The sequence below is a fragment of the Photinus pyralis genome, unplaced genomic scaffold, assembly GCF_008802855.1.
Source record: "Photinus pyralis isolate 1611_PpyrPB1 unplaced genomic scaffold, Ppyr1.3 Ppyr1.4_LG1, whole genome shotgun sequence".
NCBI classification, from domain to species: Eukaryota; Metazoa; Arthropoda; class Insecta; order Coleoptera; family Lampyridae; genus Photinus; species Photinus pyralis.
Window position 1 is genome coordinate 64369005 of NW_022170249.1, and position 14778 is coordinate 64383782.

General features: G+C 35.5%; 1 protein-coding gene across 3 annotated transcripts in view; it reads left to right on the plus strand.

Moving 5' to 3' along the window:
* The first annotated feature begins 2487 nt into the window (after nt 1–2487).
* The window catches only part of LOC116178368 (oxysterol-binding protein-related protein 9), a 55716-nt gene continuing 43425 nt past the window's right edge, over nt 2488–14778 (plus strand). For 2 of the 3 annotated variants that reach the window (XM_031497846.1, XM_031497862.1), the window contains exon 1: nt 2616–2774. In XM_031497846.1, the coding sequence (XP_031353706.1) occupies nt 2667–2774 (108 nt within the window). In that variant the 5' untranslated portion in view covers nt 2616–2666. The other variant, XM_031497854.1, reaches the window with a different exon arrangement.

Below are 14778 nucleotides of genomic sequence, written 5' to 3' on the forward strand. Positions count from 1 at the left end.
TCAATATCTTTGAAATAAGAAATAACTTTGTTTAGTGATTGAATCCTCTACAAATTACGTATTATATAGAGATCATACAGGAGTCACAAGCATAAAAAATCCTACCAACATATAAAATCAACGCCTATAATTAGAAACATAATAGTTATTTATGTATTAAGGGCATAATCAAAAGATTAATGGCACGAGAGAATGTTTAAAGCCCGACGAAGGAGGCCATAGTCGATTATGCCCGTGGTACCCACATACAACCTTTTATCCTATTTTAGCACAATTTCTAAAAAGTTAAAAGGTATGAGTAGTTCTTACAGGAATTTGTCGCTAACCAAATATGAGTGGTGTAAGTAGACAGTTGGCGTTTTTTGTGGGGCTATGGATACTGAGACAATTAACTTTTTATCAAACAATTCGCTGTTGGAAACGAATGTAGCTGAAATGGAAAACGTTTATTCTGACGACATATTACTACGTGAATTCGAAATCGCACAAAGTACAGTGGTTCCTCATAAACCCAAAGATCTATATGAAAGAATACCTACAGCAAGTTTTGCGAGTGGCGGTGACCGGTGTACTAAAAGTGTAAACAGAAATTGCGATTTATAGACACTCGTAATGGCGTACTTGTCTCAAATGGTAATATATAATTGCATTTAAATATGAAATACTTATTAAATTATCCTGCTTACTTTGTTGTAGTCGCAAGTTTATAAACCTTCGTCACTTTGGTGCACATATTCCAAGCTAAAAAAATCCTGAAAATTAAAGAAAACGTGGATATCTCGAAATTTCTTATTATTACCGAATACATGAAGAATAATTCGGTGGGCGTTGAAGCAAAGAAGTCTTGGGTACTTCAAAAAAGGGAAATTCGAGATTATGTGTTGGTTCATGTGATGTTATAATTTCTAATCCAAGCAATTGCACTTTTAATTTCTATAAATAACGTGATTGTATGATTGTTCTGAATATTAAATGTTTGATGGTTAAAGTAATCGTTCCTAGACAATTTTTGACACTTCTGTGCCATAAAGTCCAATTAATACCCTCATTTGGGTGCTTATAATAGTTACTTATGTATTAAGGGCATAATAGTGATGTTTATATTCTCGAGGGCCTATGGCCCGAGAGCTTTTTAGTCGCCAGGAGTATAAACATCATTTTATGCTCGTGACATCCCTACACAATTTTATGTTTTACAAGTAGTTTTCTTCGTCAAAATTCGTTTACAAAATAATTCATTATGTTTGAGCGAGTATGCGTGGTTCGAATTTGTTAATGTGATTGAAACTATCCAAACGTCAAACGTAATTTTAAATAATTAATTCAATTCATCGTGAATGAGGAAGAAGTTCCAGAAACTATACGAAATAAGGCCAATCTTGTGATTTAGTAGGTATTGACAATTCATAATTGACGTTTCTAATTTTCAATGACCTGCAAATATTTGTTTGTTTTGTCATTAAGTATAAATGAGTTACTATGGTGATACTTAATGCCCTAGGGCATAAAGTGGTACTTTATGCCCGCGTATCACAGATATAAAATGTGCTATGATAGGTTAGTAAGACATAAAAAGGATTATAATCTAATAGCTATTTATATATCAAGTACATAAACTGGGTCTTTATGGACGAGCCGTTTATTTAGCCGAGCTATCTTGCGAGCGAGGCACAAATAAACAAGGCGAGTCCCCATAAAGCCTATTTATGGACGCGATATATACAAAGCTTTATGTACGACTGCAACAACCCTTAAAAATGAAAATTTTGTGGAATTCAATAAACGATAAAATCTATAGATATATCATTGACAACAGATGTCAAGTATTTCTAAAATACTTGAATTTAGCTTGGATTGACACCTAAGTAAGACTGTCACATTGACAGACGGCTGTTTTACTTTATCATTATGGACTAGGTCATAATATTGCAAATTATGGTCACTAATTGCGACTGTGATCACCGCATTATCAAGCAGTCGTATATAAAATAGAATAAATGATATTTTGTCGGGCATTCTCCCATGGAACAGTACTATAAGGAATCTGCAGCGATGTAGGTATTTTGATTTGTGAATATGCTCCCCGTGTAGGGTCGGGTGTAGAATAACCCTACCGCAGAGACACTGCGTGTCGTAAAAGGCGACTAATCAACGGAAGAGGCGGCGAATCCCCAACCTTTGACATGCATGAGTTCAGAGTTTGATCACAACCGTCGATAAGTACCTACTTATACTAAGTTGGTAGTAGAGTTTTTGATCGAGTTCGACTGAAAGTAAGGAATCGGAAGGGAAAAAGTGAAAAGGAAAAGAAGGAATTTCACAAGTGTCATATATATTTCTTCCTGGTGTCGAGTTTGGCTTTTTTGTTTAGTTTCGACTTTCAGAAAAATTTTATAGAACAAAAGTTGCTCAATCTATGAATCTATCCATTCCAGAGACTTTGTAGTAACAAGAGGCAGAAGAAGTTCATGTACAATGTATCCACAGGATAGCGTCCTGTACGCCTTACACTGAGGCAACACACAATTCCCGTACGTGCCGAATGAAGTTAGTTAGATGTAAACATCTGATTAGGAACATTTGACAACCATATGAAATTAGGAATATAAGTGAGAAATTAAAGTGATGGTTGCTTAACCAATATATCAGATTTTCAGTTTGAAAAAATGGCCGTGATGGAAGGTTCTCTTAGTAAATGGACAAACGTGATGAAAGGGTGGCAGTACAGATGGTTCGTGCTAGACGAAAATTCCGGATTACTCTCCTATTACACTGTAAGTACAAATATTAATATTGTTACGTGCTTGTCAGCGATTTTTTGCGTACGCGGAATACCGACGACTAGCAAGTGTCTTGTTTACAAATTCGGGGGGGTGTAACTCAATTGGATTACGAGTATTATTTTTAATGTTTGTTTTATAGAAATAACCTTGTCCTCCTTTAATTTGCATTTCATTTCAATTATTGTGTTGTCTTTTGAGTACCGTATAATCGACAACATTCGGTACATCTAAGTAGGACTGTGTTAAATTTAAATACCCGTAAATGCCGATTAGGGTCTTTAAAGGAACATAATCGGTTTACTTAGCAATTCCACCTTAATTGTGTCATTGGTTAAAAACAGGCAGATTAGACGGATGATTAGGTTTATTATTGCATTTTTGAAAAACAAGATTAAGCTCTGTTTAGTACTGGCATTAATTAATTAGTCCATCTATTTTTAATTTTGCTAATAATCTCCGACACCAATCCGTATCACTTTCGCTGTATTTTGGAAACTTTGCTAATTTGATTAGATCGAGGTTTAAATATTTAAATTCTTCTTCCGGAACCGCGGTAGTGCCTTATTCGATCAAAAAGGCGATGGTAATCGGTAATGCACGATCATAAAACAAGCATTCGGGTATAAATTCCTCTATACCGGGTGTTCATAAAAGATTGTTGACTATTAATCTTCTGACAATTTTGGAAAGTTGGTAATACTTTGTCGCCTATTTCACATTAAACTACAGGGTACTGAAACGCAAGATATGTATACAGCAAATAGTATTTTCAGAAACATTTCCATAATGAGTTTGCGGAGAAGTTTCCTGAAAGTGATACCAAGATGATTTTTCTGAGAATATTTCTAGGCTTTCCAAGCTTCACAAAGACAGCGTAGTGTGGTTTTATATAATTTTCACATCAACTTCAGGACTTTGATTTTTATCTGTAATATATTTATATTATATTTTCGATTGTATTTATTTAACCTACTCTACATCTTTTATGATCACGAATAAAGTTACACTAGTAAAACATTCAATACTTTCAATATGTACATAGGGCGAGACATAGGGTCTTTTTACGACGATGCCGGGTTTTTCGGAAACGGTAAACGATCATCGGCACTTCTGCCTGGACTTCGTATTTTGCATCGGTAGCACTTTTTGGGAAAAATAAAAATGTCTTTTTTTATTGGAATAATCCTTTAACTTAAAGAGTTGTTTGATTAGAACTTTCATTCATTGATATTTTTTCATAATTAAATTCCACCTTTTGTGTACCTGACACGAAATCCAAATGTAAGAAAATAAGTTATGGGATAACGCTATTCAGTGGCGTTCGTCCAATTACAAAAAACAAAACATTATGTTTTTTTGTTTATTTTATTACAGTGTTTGAAAGGCCGTAAAATCTTGCTTTTCATTTTATAGTTCACGATTTGAGGCTTTTTTACACCACGTTTACATTTTTCCGGTACAACATATAACGTTTTGTACACCAAACGCCCATTGCAAAAATCAACCCGTTAGTACAGGGTGCGGCAAAGCCGACTAAGCAGTTTTGAGGAGCAATAAAAAACAATTCTTTATATTTAGAGACAATGTATTTAAATAATCTGAATTAGTAGTACATACCATTTTACATCCACTTATGTTTTAAAAATAATGTCGCTAAGATGGCGGCCGTTGGCATCAACACATTGTTGTAAATCTTTCCTGAACGTCTCGTCTCTTTGAGGGGTGATGTCGGGTGGCCTGCACGCTCACCAGATTTGAGCATCTGTGATTACTTTCTTTGGGGGTATCTAAAAGAAAAGGTGTTCAAGAGACGACCCCACACCATAGCAGAGCTAAGACAAAGGATTATTGAAGAAGTGAACGCCATACCCCGAGACATTTGTGCAAGAGCTACAGAGAACTTCAGACATCGCTTACAACAATGTGTTGATGCCAACGGCCGCCATCTTAGCGACATTATTTTTAAAACATAAGTGGATGTAAAATGGTATGTACTACTAATTCAGATTATTTAAATACATTGTCTCTAAATATAAAGAATTGTTTTTTATTGCTCCTCAAAACTGCTTAGTCGGCTTTGCCGCACCCTGTATATCACGTTCAGGGATGGCGCTCAAATGTCGAAGATTTATACGGGGTCTGGCAAAAAAGTAGAATGCATCGGAGATATCCATGGTGTCGGGTATGGTGAACTCAAAAGGGGCTTTTCGTGAAATTGAATCAGTAATTGAAACACTACAACATTCTTGACAAAATTCATTAAAATATCAGTCTTAAGTAACAGTTTCTGAGCGAAAATCACAGGTGTTGGGCGTGGATAGACGCCACCATCGTAAAAGACAAATTACTACTCGGCTTCATATATACAATGATTTTGTTCCCTCAATTCCGCCAAAGCCGCGAAAATTAGTTTAACTCTTCATTGGATTAGGTACTACATCCAGTAGCAAATTTCGATTACAAAAATTTTACTGCCGAACGAACACTTTCCCCCCTTAACTTAAATATGCACCAATTTACTACCGACACCAACGTATTTATTTTACGACATAAAAGTGTTCGTGCAAAGCTGCCGTTTATTGTTTCAATTTTTATTTTATTCACTTCATTCCGTGTTAAAAAAATATACAGAAGGAGAGTGTAGGTCGTTACTATCGATGTGTAATATAAACATAAAACGTTAATGTATACGTGTTAGATGCGTTAAGTTTTTTGCGTGCGTGCGTTACTTAGGTATACTTATATCGTAGGATACACATTCAATATTATGGGGGTAAAACCAATTCTTTTATGGCATTTTTAGTGCATTTGCAATTGAACAGTTAACGATATCAGAATTTAGGAACAGAACCAAAAACTGAGATATTCTGCCGAGACACAATTGTACAATCTTAGTAGCTATCGATTCTCCGCCACAGATGTCGATTTCCATCCACCCACGTGCTTAAGTGTGAAGTGTGAAACAATTATGACCGTTTTTCGATGAATAACATTAAAAATTTCAGGACAGATCATCCGGTTTGTAACGGATGTGTTACAAATTTACTTCTCCTACTGCTTCTGGTTAGTTAAATAGGGGGTGGTTTTTATTGTATAATTATATCGGTATGCCTCGGCTGCTCCCCGGTTAATAATCCTCTTCTGAATTCAAGGATAAAGATAAGTCCGATAAGTATGCTCGCACGATTAGGGTGTTATGCGCAGGTGCACCATCCTGTTGAAATTAACAAGTTTCCAACTTTTGTTTTTTTGTGCCGTACATCATAATAAAAATGCTACTTAACACAGCGTGTCCTTTTTTTACGGGCCATATAAAAAAATAAAGTTTCTTCAAAACGAAAAGTTATATTGAAAATCTTTCAACAGTGTCTTATAGAGCTCAAATAGTGGCAGTAGGAAAGCGTTTTTAATTTTTTACATCTGTTTAAATATCATCAGAAAAAATAACAAAATCGGCAAATTCTGGCATCTTTGGAAGTAATCTTAATTTTCTGGTTTTCTTTACAGCAAGATGATTACTTTTTAATTCCCTAATTTGACTATCTTCATAACACAAGAAAGACGCGGAATATATTGCTGGCTGGTTATTGGTACTTCACACAGCTATAGTCGCCTCCACCCTGTATAATAAATTTGTGTGATTTAGCGATCGTTAAAAATTGGCTATGGAGAAATCTTCAAAAAAAAGTTCTTTCACGTTACTACTTTGACTTAAATCTTTGCTGTCATTTGAATATTTTATTGGCTTTGTGTATTCTTATTTCAAAGTTAAAATTTGTGCTCTTCCAATTTATATAGATGTAGGTACGACCGCGTCAATTGAAATTTTATAATTTACATCTCTGAGGTTTCCAATAGAGAAAGTTGAAAGAGGGATAATAATCGCGTTGAAGACGTAATTGCGAAAGTTTGGGTTGAGCAGAACACTGAATTGCGTACACCCAATTTAACAAAAGATCAATAAATCATTTCTTTTGTTTAGTCTACTCATTAAAGTGGATTTGTGTATTCAAAATCGTACGCTCGGAAAATCTGCGTCTGCTTAATGTTCGAAGAGCTAAATCAGACCTCTCAACATATCAGAATCCTCGACTTCAGTAAACATACCAATCAAATATCCACAGTTTTTCGACAGGGCTGTTGAAGTGACAGGGTAAGCCGGCGCATCGCGCATTGACGTAATTTATTGGTTTTTATAAAGGTCTTTCTCCATACGATATTGCGAAATTTATTTGGAGCATCCTCAGAAGTTGATTTTATCTTTCATGGTATTCTCTCAAGAAACAATTAATTTCTACCAACCTCCTCGACCTTTTATCGTGATCGGACACAATTCCTTATATCTCAAGAACAGATTGTTGGAGGAGGTACTCACAAAGACAAAATGAATCGTCTGGATGAGAGATCTCTATTAGTGAAGTCGAAGCAAATATCTTGAAAACGTCGGAAAAGGGTACTCCTTTATGAGTGGTACTCCTTTATGAGTAGTACCCTTTTGCTGCTATTTTCCGGCCCATATAAAAAGACGAAACGTCGCAGTGCAAAATTTGTGGGCACCAAAAGTGCCTACGAGGAAGTGTTATTTGTTTTTTGGTACCTTTTCAAACAGAGCCAGAAAGAAATAAAAACGAATATGGTTCATTTCGGTCGAATATCTTCGGAACTGATCGGAATTTCCGAATTTTTAAAACATATTTTTATTAAGTACTAAGATACATAACTTTTTTCTAATTAACCAGCTGTGTATCTCTTATGGTATCCAATTTTGCGATGCTGTTCATTCTTATCTGGGACATACTGTATTTATTGACATAGCAAAACGCACACGTGCTAATTGCTTTCCTCTTATTAATAAAATAATTTTTTTAATGAAATTGACAGTAACTCGCTTCATTTTTAGGTGTAGACATTGGATAACATCTTGCTGTTTTAATGCCAATCGTAGGAAACATATCGTTTATAAAACGTATCGCTTTCAACGGTGGTTTTGTAATACTTGCTTGTTTTTCGACTTCTTACGATAACGACAAGGGGTGGTTTTTCGTAGCGCGAGTAGCAGATTTAACGTACGCTTGTTTTAACACTTTTTAGAGAGACTGTGGTTTTATAATTCAAGCTTATATTTAGTTAAGGGCGTTAATGAGATCCTTTGGGATTGGAAGACGCCATTCATTTTTGTGCCGAGATAAGAGCACTTTTGGCGGCTCTCTTACACAATGTTGTTACGCCATGTTGTTTATTGGCGTCATTTCAAAAGCTCTTGCCGCCTACCAGCGAATTTTCCTTTATTCTGAAATTGAAATGTCAAGAAAAACTCACTTGAACGGTAAGTTCGTTTTAATCCTCCAGTAATAGAATAATGACGACAATAATTAGTGCGTCTCGGCAAACAATCGTTTTGTGGGGTAGAACACCGTTAGAAGCACAGCATATTTTCGATTATACGAAAAGCGGTTAGTTCGTCTTACATTTTCGTTACGACTCTTCTTATCTGTTGTTGTGGGAATTGCGCCCAGGATACAAATCCGTGATACTGTCTCTCAATGTGACAGCATTCCACTGAAGTTGGCTTTCAGAACGAAGAAAATCGTAAATTATCTCCAGGTGAGGGATTAGAATGCGGCCTCTTCGCAGTAGGTTTGCAATTACTTACCCAGTTATTGTGGTATGTACGTGAAGAATTTGTACGGCGGAAAAACACAATTTGGTTTAATTAATTACTTTGCATTTAAAAGAAGTGAGGGTATTTTCTCATTTTATTGATTAAACGCCCTGCAGCTCCAGGGTTAAATATGCGAAATATCTACTTTCTATTGACATTTTCTTTTATTGATGGTAAGTAAGAAATTCCAAATTTCTTTGATATTCTATTGGTACTGTATGATAATCTTATACTATTCTCATGTGTCAAAAACCGAAAATAGGATAAAAAAAGTATAAATTGTGCACAACTCTTGTGCAGATAAAGCGTATTTTTTTAAACCTAAAAGTATCTAAATAGTTGGGGTATAAGGTAGTATGTAATGAAAGAAGAGTCAAGAAAGAGGAAAAGTAGTTCAAAACCGCACAAGTCGGTTCAGCCGGACGGACAGACGGATGAACATAACGCAAACAATTGCACATTTTTCTTAATTTTAAAAAAATGGGCTAAAAATACCATAGCATATCAATGTTCACCAGAGTACTTTATTAAATACAGGCATCTAATAATCACTTTGTGTCTAAGTGCCTTAGTGTCTTGTATGAAATTCTTAGCAGTCCGAATGTGTCCTTTTTTTCCAACTTTCAAAAACTAATTGCAAATTTGACAGTTTCATGTTAAAAGACCACCAAATACCAAATTTCGTCTAAATTTTTTAGGGTAGAAATTTTGGATTGTTTTTTTACAAAATCGGAAATGGGCGATCACGTATCCTATCGAAAGACTTGCCATTTTTCTTGATAGTCAGTCAAATTGGACAAAATAAGGGCCAAACCCGGAAATTTGAAAAAAAAAAGCTGAAAATTGGCGGACATGTTCAGGATAGTGTCAGAACCAATTTCCGAAAAGTCCCAAAAGATCCCGGTTGGGGAACGGACGCCATCTTGAAAAAATTACCCCTAAACTCGATTTCTCGAGTTTTGAGCAAAACCAATGAACCAATGGTCTGATTCTCGTTGCTAAGGTGTCAAAATGTTTATTTGTTACACAGTTGTAAACGTTGATTAACAAGACAAAACGCAAACGGGTAAACGTCATCTTTAAACGCTATTGACTTGTAAAACTGACAGCTGACCTGTAAAAATTTTACAAGTTAGTAATCTGGTAATTTCATTGGCCAGAATTAATGCGAAGTCTCTGTTACATTGATAATATGATATTTTAGACATTTCTTCGAGATCAATTTAAGAACTAATTATTTACGTTTACTATTGTTTACAAATGAGTAACAAATAAAATATTGTACATTATACGCCAGGTAATAGTTTTTACGGGCTCTAAGAGATGACAGGCTCGCCTGACGGCTCGCCAGTCAACTTCTCCTATCGCCAGTAAAAACTCACTTACCTGGCTAATAATGTAAAATACTATTGTTTTAATGTGTATTTGGAGTAAAAACATAATTCCGCACATACATAAGCCCTTGGAAATTCGAACTTTTTAGGAAAACCTGGATTTTTCACGTTTTCGGCTTTTTTTGTTGTTTTGTTTGCGCAATCCTAGGATTGGTTGGACCAAGTCCTCCACCTTTTCCTATCCTGCGCTAATCTTTTCAGTTCTACATAATTATCCTTGCCTACGTCCCTAACTATTTGGTCTATGTGTTTAAGTCTCTGTGGTCCTACCCCTCTATTGCCCTCTTGCCCTCTGCCCTACCTTCTATAGCTAGTAGTGCTATTCCTCCGTGTCTTAGCACGTTCGCTATCATTGTATCTCGTCTTCTGTGTACGGTTTTCAACATTTCCCTATTTCCTGTACTAGCTCCAAGACTGCTTCGTTTGTTACCATATCCATCCAGCGAATCCTCATTCCATCCTACTTTTGCACCTGTATGACCTACACTCCATTTGTACGTTTTTAGCAATCTTTTCCTAATTCCTATATTTATCTCGGATCTTAGCAGGTCCCATTTTTATTACAATGCTTTTTTAGCCTGCGCTATACTGGATTTTATATCTTCCTTGCAACGATTATCTTGTGTAACCTTACTACCTAAATAGCAAAATGAACGGTTATCCTAGAAAGTGTTCATTTATGTAATACGGAAACTGGTTTCCTCATCGGCAGCTAAAGGGGCGCTAGAAGTTAAATCACCTTCTGTTTCCAATTCCTAAAAGAAATAAATAAATCTGGAAGCTACGGTTTCTTAGTAACGAAACATCCAAATTTATATCACGTTTCGATACCGTGCGTTCAGGTGTAACGGTTACTTTTGTAAGAGTAGATCGGTGTCTGATTTTTACTCATAGTATAGATTTTCGTCATTGTGTTGTCGTTCGGTCTCAGAATGTTTCCAGTTTAAAACTTGTGTATGGAATGATTATTTTCACGCCGTTTTTTTTAGTTATGTGCGAATAGTTGAAAGGATTCCGCTTATTTACATTAATTGTAAAATGCATTTAAATATTTTTTACGTGCAACTTAACCTGACTGCAAATAATAATGAAAAATATAATGAATAAAATAGTGTTCATTTAGTTAGTACTCTCAATCTTGTTCTGAACTCTGAAGGTTTTTTTTTAACAGAAATTTTGACATTCAGATAGAGAACGTCAAGAAGAACGATTAGAAACATCAATACTAATTATCCGAAGCTTTATTTAACAACAATAGCCGGAAAAGAGAGAAACCCATGATGTGGGTGGTTTTTGGTCACTTTTGCAAGGGCATCGTATTATACGAAATAATTATTTCACTCAAAACAACCATTTTGACACCTTGACGACGAAATTTGGACCATTCGTTCATTTGTTATGCTCAAAAATCGGAAAATCAAATTTAGGGGTAGTTTTTTCAAGATGGCGTCCGTTCCCCAACCGGGATCTTTTGGGACTTTCTGGATTTAGTTCTAGCACCATCCTCACCAAGTATGCCAATTTTCAGCTTGTTTTTTCAAATTTCTGGGTCAATGTCTACTTTTACTGGACTATGATACGTCTTATGGTTGTCGAGAAAGAAATTAAATGTAAACTCAATTTTAGAAGCTTTCTTAGGAGTAGCTTCCAAAGGAAACTTTGCGATTCACAATTCACTGAAGGAGATTTCCCGGTGACGTAACTAATGAATGACTGTTTGTGGTGTAAGGTAGTGTCTGGGGATTCGCCGGGGACGTACTAATGACCGACCTTGTCTGTGTTGTATTTTTGGTAAAAATTTTCTAGTTTAATTTTATACAGTTCACGTTTCAGAACTTGTAAAAATTTTCGAGTTTCATTTTATCACATGAGAAAAATGAGATTTTTTAGAAATGATTTTTCATGAGCGTTGTAATAAAATAAAATAAAATGCACAGATATATAAGACTATAATTGCGTGAACCTTAGGATGCATTAATGTAATCGCGTCTGTAGACAGTCGAATACTAACAGGAATTCGAAGGTTTCTTTTACAATGTAATTGTAATAAAAGAATGATTTACTCAGTTTGTGCCTTTCTTTCTATTAACGTAAACTTTGGTTCCATGTACAGCCCCGTGCGGGAACGGGGAAAGAATATTTCCACTGCAGATGTACACAGGTACACTGCATGCGATAAGAGTCCGCTAATCAAAGGCATCTTCGTCTCTTGCACACTGCGTGGATTTTGTTATTTGGGTTCGGTTGGCCCAACATATAGCAGGGGACAGTCCTGTTCTATGCTCTCACTGGTGGACAAAGGTTGAGCGTGACTAGAACGAGTTGTATTTATTACACTTTTTTGTAAACTCTAATGAGTTGGTCCTCTTTATCGGCGGAACGGCAACGGGAGCCACTCTCATTTTTAGTCAAGCACTTCTTCCTGAGTAATGAGTGATATCCTTAGATAAATATTTTTGTATTTTGCAGCTTCGATGCTTATTTCCATGACGTAGGCCGTTTTCCTTCTTCAAATTTTGTGTGTGGTGATTTAGCGGGGATTGTTTGGTTTCGCAAGCGGTTACTTCCAATTTGTGGATCAAAATTGAATTTTTGTTGCACAGTTTTTAAATATAAGTCAGGGAAGTGATAAGGAGTGGTCTTATTTTGCGTCGGATTTCTTGCGAAGTTCGTGAGACAAACGTCACCGATTTAAAGGAGCTTTCCCACATAGGTCAGCATTATTTCCTCTGTGTTTTGCTTAGTTGGAGGTAAGCGGATTAAAAATCGGCGGTGCTGCTTAGTGTTTGTAGGAGCCAATAGGGAAATGGGATTGAAGTGAGAATTCAAATTGATTGGTTGAATTTTCGCGCCATGACGTAAGTAGATTTTGAAGGAAAAAATGAGTTGGTGGAGAATGGATAGAGAGTGCCTGAGTGATGACTAGAGACTGTCAGCTTAACTAAATTAAAAAAATTTGTTAGTACCTCACACACAGTATGTTTTATTCCATTTCAACATCTGCCCGCCCTTATTGAAAAACCCTTTATAAATAATTTAAAAAATCGCCTAGGGTCCTACCGAAACTTTTTGCGTAAAACTGCGTAAGTAATCCGACCGTCAAATTCTTGAAATCATATTTATCTCTCCGTAAAACAAGAGTGAAATTCAATGGTGTGAATTCAGCCGAATTTTATCCCTCATCAGGCGTTCCCCAGGGAACACTTGGTCCTTTTCTGTTTCTCTTATACATAAATGATTTACCGCGAGTGATAAAAAACTCGAAAGCACTACTATTTGCGGACGACCTAAAACTTTTTAATAAAGTTCAATCCCTAAGTGACTGTTTAAATATTCAAGAGGGCATTAACTCAGTAATTAAGTGGTGTATCAAAAATAAACTAAAACTAAATATCAATAAGTGTAAAGTCCTTACTTTTACTAGATCGAAAAATCCCTTACTTTTTGACTATAAGATGAATGGAAAGGTCTTACTACGAGTCACCTCCGTTAAGGACCTGGGCGTGTTTTTCAATACCAACCTTAACTTCAACTTACACATTGAATACCTAACAAATGAGTGTTACAAATTTCTTGGTTTCGTTATCAGAAATACACTCAATTTCACGAATATACAGACAATGGTAACCTTATATAATGCGTTTATTAGATCCAAGCTTGAGTATGCTGCATGTATCTGGTCTCCTCAAACTCTCAAATACTCAGACATGATCGAAAAAGTGCAGAAAAAGTTCATCCGAGTAATGTTTTTTAGGTCAACCCAAAATTATCCACATTTGATCTCTTACGGTACCCAGCTTAATTACGTAAATAGTACTTTCGGCTTAAATATAACGAGGTTAGAAACCCGACGGTACATTGCCTCCACAATTTTTGTCTTCAAAATTTTACACAATTTGTTATACTCTTCCGAATTACTTCAAGAAATTAAGCTTAAGGTACCATTTGTTAAGCTAAGGCAAAATAATACTATTTTTGTAGTTAACAACACAACTTCCCCACTTATTAAGATCTTGATCACTTTAAATAAGTTGTCCTCAGTTAATGATATCGACTTTTTTCACGATCCCCTAAATTCAATAATATATAAAATTAGATCTTAAGTCCTAATATTTGTTCAGAGCCCCAGTGCCATGTAATTGGAATTTTTATTCTGTATGGTTTCTGGTTAAATAAATAAATAAATAAATTCTAGGAAAGCTTTAAAATATTCACAGTTAATATTGTTCTGGTTCTATTAATTGTCAGGATAATTGTCAGACTTGCGTTAATTAACGCGTAGTGATGACGGTAAACAAACGAGATTTGTAAAAACATCATATTTTATTTCCTCGTGATATTTTTTGCGTAGGTTACTGGTTATATAGATTTATGACTTACAAAGTATATATACAGGGTGTTCCAACGAAAATTTTGTACTATTACGATGGACTATCGCCGATTGCCGAAAAACTCCGGAGGTTTTGTGAAATGTAAGATTTGGTTTGAATGAAGATTGAATTTCTGTATGGAAGTTGATGAATACATTTTTATCAATATACCCATGGCTTTTACTAATTTTTAAATTTTAAGCGCGATTTCTCGGTAACTAATCGATTGATTTAAAAAAATAATAATAAAAGGATTACGTAAAGAATGACAAGCCCTTAAAATTATGTCATTTTAGCCCTCGTTCCCGTTTAAAAATTTGTGGGGGTTGCAACGCTAAGCACCGAGTTAAAGTTGCAAGAATTATTTTTGCATAATAATTCACCCCTCTCGATATAAAAATGAACCGGTTTTTAGATTTTCGTTCAAACATTTATTTTGTCGAGTTTTAGGGGGAAGGTTTCAGGGGCGTGTATAGTACTAACTAATGAAGAAACGACGGAAATGTGTACGTACAAATTCAATTTAAACTTTTACGTTGCAAGTGCGTGGTAGAGTAGCAAGGTCCCAG